This window comes from Leiobunum rupestre, chromosome 7, assembly GCF_980474605.1.
Source record: "Leiobunum rupestre chromosome 7, qqLeiRupe1.1.hap1, whole genome shotgun sequence".
Lineage (NCBI taxonomy): Eukaryota > Metazoa > Arthropoda > Arachnida > Opiliones > Sclerosomatidae > Leiobunum > Leiobunum rupestre.
The window spans coordinates 10062076-10072395 of NC_143390.1; the positions used below are offsets into that span (position 1 = coordinate 10062076).

General features: G+C 35.1%; 1 protein-coding gene across 1 annotated transcript; it reads right to left on the reverse strand.

Annotated features, from left to right (window-relative positions):
• Positions 1-4507: 4507 nt before the first annotated feature.
• stops (SOCS domain-containing protein stops) lies at positions 4508-6665 on the reverse strand. Its single transcript, XM_090181480.1, has 2 exons — positions 6047-6665; positions 4508-5109 (listed from the first exon to the last, which is right to left on the reverse strand). Exons 1-2 carry the CDS (start codon positions 6621-6623, stop codon positions 4667-4669), a joined length of 1020 nt encoding a protein of 339 aa, XP_090037606.1. The 5' UTR covers positions 6624-6665; the 3' UTR covers positions 4508-4666.
• Positions 6666-10320: the final 3655 nt, after the last annotated feature.

The window sequence follows — 10320 nt, forward strand, 5'->3', positions numbered from 1 at the left end:
GGCTGTGGTTACGTCATGAGTGTTACGTAACATTTTGACTTAGGGCGCTTGTTCCGCCATTTTGTTATCATTTTTCACCATGGCGCTTCCCGGAGCTGTTGCTGCTGTCACCGCTCTAGCTGCGTTACAGCGTTAGGCTTAGAATAAAATGAAATTTATAGAAGAGACAACAGCTTGTAGACCTCTGTATCGCACACTAAAGGTATCGTCCAATTTTATTTAACATTTTTATGAATAAAAACGCATGTGAGTTATTTCATTTCCACACAGCCCTGGAGGTAGAAATAATGGCACGTTTTTTTAGTGAAATTGGGTTCGGGCCTAAATCCTCGGGCATCATAACCGTAGAAATTAATCTAACGACTAATCTACCATAACAGGTGGCTGCAATTTACCAGCAGTGACTGCTAGCAATAGCTGGCTTATTGCTTCCGTCTTTCGCTCTTCACAAGCCACCAGCCTTGGGCATCAGCGGGAAGCTTTTGCAACCGTCGGCCACTACTTCAAGAGCTGAAGCATTCCTTTCCGAGGTATCAGCTACTCAAATCAAAGTGTCCCTTATTTCTTGCTGAGTTTCCTTCAACTCTGCAATTTCAACCGCAAGTTTTTTTCCTCAGATGCGAAACCGTCCAGGGCATCATTAATTCTCTCCTTAAACGGGAGAGAACGTTTCCTTGAAGACGGAACTATAAGAAGAATAGGGTTGAGCTTCAAGTAGAAGTTTCCCTGCCTACGACTGATGACGGCCAAGCAGCCAGAAACTGATTTGAGGAACGCATTCTCAAATCAGTCTCGTAGTGGATATTATAAAACCATCTCCCCACCAGGTATTGCCCTTTTTTATGCAAATATTATTCATACTCATGTTATATATTTTACCTGTAGATGTTTTTTGAACAGCTACAATTAGGGTGGTACTGGCTTCGTCGTGCTCTTGGAAGCTATATGTGTAGAGCTTTGAACGCTTTGACCATCATCGAAACCCATAACAACATTCTTATTACTATGAACAACAAGTCCAAATTGATAACAATTGGAAATTCTACTTGTGATGTCGTGCCACAGCATTAAATAGCATCTGAAAAGGATTGCTATCGCCGCCATTTTCTTTAGTTGATTGGCCATCTCTAAAAATGTATAATAGCTAAGGTTTATACGAATAATTCAATTTATTGGTAATTATTTATCAATTACAGGGCTATTTCATCCACAAACTAGAAGGTCTCTGGAGCGTTCCTTAAAAAACATTTAAATTTGTAATTATTAGTGCTTTACACATATTCGCATGTTGTGCCTGTATTTAAATATTTTGACTTTGCTTATTTTTGCATGTTAATGTTTGGGCTGTATTTAATTTGTATGTCGTGCAATTGTTTTTATCTTTTCCTCATTTTCAATTATTCAGTTAACCATTTTATTCAGCTTTTACCATTGTATTTAAATTGATATATAGTGGCTTTAATATTTGGAATGTAATACGCGGTTTTTTTTAGAAAGTACGTTACAAATATGAATGTTTACTCTGTACTTCCAGAAGCTGCTGGTATTCCGGCAAATGACACCTCTGCAATTAGAGTTTTACCTCTCTTCCAATGGGGTAAGTTCTGGCAAATCAAATGCCGATCCTCCGCCAGTTTGTTTGATTTTCGCATTGATTGATGCGGCTCTAGCCCGGACACTAGATTTTAAAGTATTAAACTTCTGGCGGATGTCAGAGGGATTCCTATCTTGAGAGCCAATGCATCGGTTATTTCGATCCATAATTTGTGCTGGGTGTTCAGAGCACCTTGATAAAATATATAACATAATTTTTACAGAGGTAACGAGAGAAGTTTCTAAATTCCTCCCAGCATGCTTTTATTAACCAGAGGTTTCTTAATTAAGATATGTAATACACCTATAATCCTATATGTTGTTGAAATTCTGAAAAGTTTCGTTCCTCCATCTTTTCACAAGAAAAGGCTCTGCCTTAACCTTCTAATCAAAACCAACAAAAGAGGATGTTTTTATTTTAACATATAGACAAAATTATGCCATTAATTGTTACAACATACTACAAATTGATTATGTGTATTGTAATGTTTTTTTTGTTTGTTAATTATTGTATTACCACGATTTAATTGGATTAAATAAATAGCAAATTGAGGTTAAGTAATTCTTAAACCTTAAGAGGTTATGTTTTACGAACAATATTTGTTTAAATAATTTGTATGTGATAAAAAAGACTTAAATTTTTATTTTAAGTTATAATTAATTCTACCAAAAAATAGTTATTTATAATTATTTAACTTTTTAATTATTTTTAACAATAACAAATAGATGGCGAATAAAATGATATTTATTTTTAAGGATTACTAATAGATGGCGAACTAAATGTAGATAATTTGTGAGGGTCACAAATAGATGGCGAATAAAATGATATTTATTTTTAAGGGTTACAAATAGATGGCGAACTGAATGTAGATAAATTATGAGGGTCACAAATAGATGGCAGGCCACTAAGCTGGGAGCTGAAAATAACCAGACTATTAAGTTATTGCTTAGTCCAGGCCATATTAAATAGTCTATGAGTGTACTACCGTAAGCTGAACTGAACTATCTATATCATCTTTGCGTCATAGTAATGACGTGTGATAAGCCAATAGAAGGGCCAAAGCAAGAAGGCTTGAATGGGGGGGAGGGAGAACTGTTTCCTGTGTATTTCAGCCAACCGGAGCTTCTTAAGTAAGAGGGCGGTTCCTCTCTTGCCTAGGGGGTCATGCAGAATACGGCTGATTGACTTAGTACAGATTTCGCCAGTCGTGTATCAAAGAACTAAGACAATACTTACGTTATCTTTCTGTTTCATTTAACTTTATTTTCCCTCATTTAATATTGAACTAAATATACTTTTTTTCGTACAGATTTGAACTCTCATAACGCAATTCCAGGTATAGCACATTTCGAAATGAACAATGTTTGTCTCGTGCTGTGTAAATTGCATCCTTTATTTATTTTCATAGGATCAAGTTCCAAAGTGAAGCGTAAGTGGTGTTTCTCGTTACCTTTTTAATTCAGAAGCTACTTTTGTTTTTAAAATTTCAAGGTTCTCGGACGAAACTAATGACAACAACGTACCAATAATGGAAATTTCATAAAAAGTAGTTCCAACATTTTTAAAGATTAAGTAAAAAAACACGTTATAAATGTTATTTAGAATTTGTATAAAAACTCACGTATCTCGACTTTCTTAACTTTTTGTACCCTAGATTTTAAACCTTGCCTCGCGCATAGACAATAGCGTTTATATACTAAACTCAGTAAAATTTGCTCGGAAATTACCATGGAAACCAACTATAAGTGTCGTTCCAGAAGTGGGTAATAGCTTCGTTACAAAAACGTCAGCTCTGTTTTCGAATGGACAGAACGAGGTTCATATTATTTTGGCTCTCAGGCCACCGGGACAAATTATTGGGGCCCGTGTATTGCAGGGCTTCCAGCGATCCTTTATTTTCCTTTAATTCTAAAAGCATCCGTATATTTTTAGTTTATTCTGTTAAATTCCAACTGATAGAAATATATTTAAGTTACCATTGTTCTCGTAGAGCGAAAATTTTAATCTTGGAGCAGATTCGAATAGATTTGTAATTTTCTTTTCCGATATGTCTCACATTGTTACGACTCCTTTTAAAAACGCGAGCATAAACATTTCGTATTTCTGTAATTTAACCTAATTCAACTTCTTAAAATTAGAAATTTATTCCTATAATCATTGTATAATTTTGAAATTTTTTGCACTCTTGGCTGGAAGCCCTAGTATAAGTATCTCTATTCTCTCGATTTTACCTCAGACTTTTCATTTACTGTACAAAAAAGGTCTGGAAAAGTCAGGGAAATTCATTTTGAAAATTTCATTTTAACCCAGAATCCTATGACCTGCTATAGTGGTTCAAAAAAAGAATCGTCTGCTAGGGTAATATCAGAGAAATGGCGGCTAAATCTCAATCAAGGCGATACAGTTATTATTACAACCAGATTCTTCCGATAATCCGAATAAGTGATTTCGTAAGGGAAAACCCTGTGAATGTGACGATTAATGTAATTTTTGGGTCAGTTTTACTAGGATTTGTTTTTCGGCAGAATAGACGTTTAAGATAAAACATTAATTAAAGAGTATTCTAGAATTTGTTTGAAGTCATGTTCTAACCCTCTCGTTATTGTATTAATAAATTGTTCACTTGACGAAACAACTAAAAACCACACATTTCGCTACTTTTTTAAACATTTATTATGTTAACCATTTATCTTACGTCAAAAGGTAGTAACTTAGATCTGTTCAGAGCTCAATTCCAATTTAAATATTTATAGGAGCCTTACTCAATTGAATACGGCGCGATCTAGTGGCAAAAAACGTTATCGATCATTCACGGGTCCCCCCCCCCCCTCAACGCTAGAGATATATTGGCAACCACACTAGGCCCAACCAGTTAATCAAATGAATTTTATCAGAGAAAGAAGTACACATTCATAAAACATCACTAAATGTCTATTAAAATAGAAATTCCTATTTATTAAAATAATTTTACATTTGAAAATAAAATTTTTTGTCAAAAATACGGTAGTTAAAATCTTTTTAAGTAAAATAGAAACGTGTATTGTCAATAGATCACGTTGTTAGCAGAGGTAGTTACGACAGGATATCCAGATAGCGTCTCAATTCTTTCGGAAGGTTCATTTGGTAGATGCCAACGGGTAATTTATAGTTATCAAATAATCTCCCGCGTATGGTCATTCGACAAAGATGTTTCAAGGAAGTGACGTTATCGTTGGCCCTTTCGTCGATGTCGGGAAGGTAAAACTGGCTGCGTTTCACGGACACCAAATCGTAGACGTCTCTCATTTGGTTCTCGAGGAAACCGAAGTCCGCGAAGAAGGCGCCATTCGAGACATGCAACTGAAATTTGGGGAATGTCCGAATTGCTCGCAAAGTTAGTTTCGTGCATTGAATGTTTGTCAGAAGTTTCTCCTCGTGTTTCCGGCCTAGTTCTATCGACGTATGAGTGACATTGTAAATATTCTTAAAAAGATAACTTAGTAAATCCAGCAACGGATACTGTGGTATTGGGAAGCCTGAAATATAAATTAATATAAATCGTTAATTCCATCACAAGTAAATTAAATTCTTAACGAGATAAGTATTGATCTCCTATGTGGCTAATGTTAATCGCTTGAACCATGTACATAAGCGGGCTTACAGTTTATACTTAAATATCTCAATCCTGTAATCTAGAGTAACGCGTGGTAACCTCAAACGACGCGTCATCTTTAGATGTATTTGCTCTACTTTTAATTAGGAAAGCTTTAAGGATTCTAGAAATTATTTGTTACAAAAACGACTCGGTCTGTTAAAAATCTGACTAAGTGAGGAACTTACAATAGGTGAAATCTCTAGTATATATTTAACTAAATGTGAGACTGGCTTATTGACATTCCAGAAGAAAAAGCTAGTGCACCATAATTAGTCCAAATATCTTTTAGAAATTTCGGAATAAAGAACAAAAGCCAATCCACAATTTAGCACAGAGTTTTAATACTGATTAATTAACCATTTTCCGATTTTTATGATATTTTTGGATCTTGTATAGTTGAATCTTAGACCAAGAAACACAGGGACGTCGCACGGTAGATATTTCGCGCCCGTAGCTTCGTTGCGGCTGCCTATTTCCTGTGTCGCTAGTAGTGAAGGAGAGTTAATTTTTTATGGCTATTTGAGTCACGTGAGCAGCATGTGGCCTGCAACAGCATGGCTCCAAAAAAAGAAATTTCTGGTATGCTTTGCAATATTTGTGACCCTAAAATATTAAAAAACATAAAATAATTTAAAAATATGTAACTCTTAGCTGATTATTTTTTTCCAAGTTCTTTAAAAAAACGTTATTTTTATCTCTCATGGATGGCGCCTATTGACTATCTGTATCACCTAACCCCCCTCTCCCTACCGCAGCCGCAACAAAGCCCCGCCGGAAAATAAAGCGTTGGGTATGCACATATTAAAAACAAACCTTACCGAGTTCCGTTTCGTACGTAACACCATTTTTTGAAATGTCCTCAAAGCGATAAGGTTGTACCAAATCCTTCGTTCCGAATCGCACCAGAGTGTAGAGTTTCTCCCACGTCAGCATTTTGTAGCCGTCTTTGCGCAGCAGGGAGAGCAGGAAGTCCTGAAGTCGGACCCCGTTCACTTCGAACTTGGCGTCACTGGCACCCTTCAAATAGTAGAATAACGTTTTATCGCTGTCTTGGTTCGTTAATCCGATGTCATATTGGAATTTGCAACAAAATCGGGATTCGCTCTCGGGGTACAAATGGAACCCTTTCGTTATCACTTGACAAACAACCGCGAATTGATCTACTTGAGCTTGCCGGAAATACTTCAGTAATTCTAAAACGGTGTTCTTTTTCACTACGCGAGGGAACGATTCGAATTTCGCGAGAATTTTGACAATTCTGTTTGTTTGTTTGTCTTCGAATTCTACCCGCGGACATTTTGATTCGGGCGAAGCTCCCGAGTACTGCGTCCACAGTCTCCACAGTTTCTTGCACGGATCTCGCTTCGAGCTGAAGCTGGCGAAGGATATGTTCATTACACTGATTACAGGAGACTAAATTTCTACAAATTTCTATGGAACTTTTATTTATATTCTATCTGAAGTAAATATTGTTCCGATAAGTTTATCTTTAGAAGCATGTCAAACAAACTGATAAAAAAAACTCAAATAGTCTTTAAATCTAATTTGGTTTATTTATAAAAGTCCATTCGCGGTGTATTTTGATTATTTTTAAAAACTGAGCATCTGACGTGTAGTTTTTTAAGTACTTGGTCTATTGAAGTTAGAGATATAAATATCAAAACGCGCAGTAGTTTACTGGAAAAAATACACCAATTACAAAATTATTGCTCACCAAATGAAATTTAGGGCAGCTATTTAGTAAAATATATTTCCATAAAAACTTACTCTATCAAGTATAAACCGAAAATAAAATTTGGAATGTTAGTTGACAGAAGTTGATAATATCCACCAATAAGTATTCATCTAAGTTATAAAAACGAAACATGTATACCTTCGCAGACTCGAAACAGTTTCCAATTGACTTGAATTTTCCTGGCAAATCGCGGATGTATACAGCGCTTCACGGCTTAAAATTTATCGTCCTTATTACTCAGAATAACGATGTCAAACATGCCCTGTGTATGGAATTTTTTTGGATAAATCACATTCCGGATGTAGGCCTAATAGTAGGTCACTGTGCGATGTATGTTTTCTTCCGAAACGTATTTTGAAAAATCTATGGGAGTTTGCGAAGGTACATGTTTCAAGCAAAAACCATTATTAGTTGTATTGGAATGTATGAAATTGCCTAAGGAATCTAGTCATTCGGACAATACACTCTTCAATCGTGTCAAATCTAATAAAGTAAATCACCAAACAGTGAAGACAATTTCGGTGGATTTAATATTGCCACCCATGACATTTGTAGTAACTGCTTAGCCCTTACCCCATTCCCACTCTGTTAGAATTACCTACTTGACTTTTAGAGTGAGAGTCTGTAGATTGACTTTTAGAGTGAGAGTCTGTAGATTGACTTTTAGAGTGAGAGTCTGTAGATTGACTTTTAGAGTGAGAGTCTGTAGATTGACTTTTAGAGTGAGAGTCTGTAGATTGACTTTCAGAGTGAGAGTCTGTAGATTGACTTTTAGAGTGAGAGTCTGTAGATTGACTTTTAGAGTGAGAGTCTGTAGATTGACTTTTAGAGTGAGAGTCTGTAGATTGACTTTTAGAGTGAGAGTCTGTAGATTGACTTTTAGAGTGAGAGTCTGTAGATTGACTTTTAGAGTGAGAGTCTGTAGATTGACTTTTAGAGTGAGAGTCTGTAGATTGACTTTTAGAGTGAGAGTCTGTAGATTGACTTTTAGAGTGACAGTCTGTAGATTGACTTTTAGAGTGACAGTCTGTAGATTGACTTTTAGAGTGAGAGTCTGTAGATTGACTTTTAGAGTGAGAGTCTGTAGATTGACTTTTAGAGTGAGAGTCTGTAGATTGACTTTTAGAGTGAGAGTCTGTAGATTGACTTTTAGAGTGAGAGTCTGTAGATTGACTTTTAGAGTGAGAGTCTGTAGATTGACTTTTAGAGTGAGAGTCTGTAGATTGACTTTTAAAGTGAGAGTCTGTAGATTGACTTTTAGAGTGAGAGTCTGTCTACAAAAACGGTTTCCGGGAATATTTCGGTACGAGCAATCGTTTTTGCACAATCACAGTTAGAACGTTTTGATCGAAACGCTTTTTAGTTCCACATCGATAAATATATCGAGTTGCGCTATTGCTATGTGTAGTAGTAGTATAGTAGTAGTAGTAGTTTGATGCTTCGACAGCAAAGTAGATGGCGCTGAGGCTCACCGCGGCGTTCAAATTGACCTAAATCAAACCAGTTTTAAGGCTCAATAATAACCATAGATATATGAAATAGTATAGATCCACAATTCTACGAGGGACTAAAACGCGTATTTTTTGTATGCGCTACGTTATAGCTCCATCCTTCCACCAAAAGCCAAGAAAATGACACAAGACTTCAACTCCACGGTACTTTAAGACTATCAACATTATTAGGCCTAATCTACTGCGTTCCTTTTACCAAATACTAATTTTGAATAGATGGCACTTATACGTAGCTCATCCAGAAAATATTGGTCTTCTGCTAGCTGTCTTTACCGTGTTCATCCTACGGGCGGAAGGTATCTTTGCTATTTCAGATATCTATGAACATAGCCCACGTACATGTACACCTGTTGCAGGTTATGTTTATGAAAATCCATTTACAACGCTTTGAACTACTTTCGTGGTCGGAAGCGGGATACAGACCGTACAATTCTGTCTATTAATTCGAACGCTCTGGCGCTCTCGGCCACGAATCCTCGGTGTTTGCAACTGTTAGAAACTTTAGCTTATAACAGGTTTCGTATAGTTTCTCTACAGCTTTGACAGATGGCGGTAGTGTATGGTGGAGTGAAATTATATTTTCGTATTTGGCATTAACATTGGGGATTGCGACCCTTTTTTGTTCGGGGAGGGGTGCTAATAATAATGATATAAATAAATATAATAATATTGATATAAATAAATATAATAATATTGATATAAATAAATATAATAATATTGATATAAATAAATATAATAATAATGAAATAAATAAATATAAAAATAATGATACAAATAAATATAATAATAATGATATAAATAAATATAAAAATAATGATATAAATAAATATAAAAATAATGATACAAATAAATATAATAATAATGATATAAATAAATATAATAACAAGAATGTATTTATTTATATTTAGGAAGAATGATTATGTTGCAACAATTGCCGGGCACGTTGAACGCCTTTCCCCCGTCTTGCGCGGGGGGGGGGGGAGACAAAACGTCACCGGCGTTTATTTACCATCGCGTTAGGTGACGTAAATTTAAAGCAGCCAATGAAATACGGGGACTATTCGTTTTATTTTAAGCGGAGGAGCGTACTGGGGGGGGGACCAACGGGTGGATTGAGAGAATGGCTAAAAAACGTCTCGACATAGACATTCTCCCTAGGTATAAATAAATACATTCTTGATAATAATAATGAAATAAATAAAAATAAAAATAATGATACAAATAAATATAATACTAGTGATATAGATAAATATAATAATAATGATATAAATACATAAATATAATAATAATGATATAAATAAATAAATATAATAATAATGATATAAATAAATGTAATAGTAATGATATAAATAAATGTAATAGTAATGATATAAATAAATGTAATAGTAATAATATAAATAAATATAATAATAATGATATAAATAAATATAAAAATAATATTATAATACCGAAATATTCCATAGAACCGTTTGTGTAGACAATATCCGGGCCCTAATTTCCGTGATTAGGTTTATAACCGTATATACAATACAAACGGAGATATTAGACAAAACCCATTTTTGCGCGCCTATTTCTCGCCCTAAAAATTGGGCTCACAACAAAAAGATGGTAACTTTTGACATTTTATATATTCTGACAAAATGAAACCCTTAAGTTAGGATTATCCGAAAAACGTTGGTGGGGGTAGCAAACCCCCCATGGTTACACCTCTAAATATTCTGCCATTCTATACAAAAACTTTTGCTGGAGTGTGAAATGAGGATTGGAAATTAATTTAGCCTCAATAACTACCGACCATTTTCAACTAATGTTATACTCTCTATAATGAGAAGTGTAAGTAAATCTT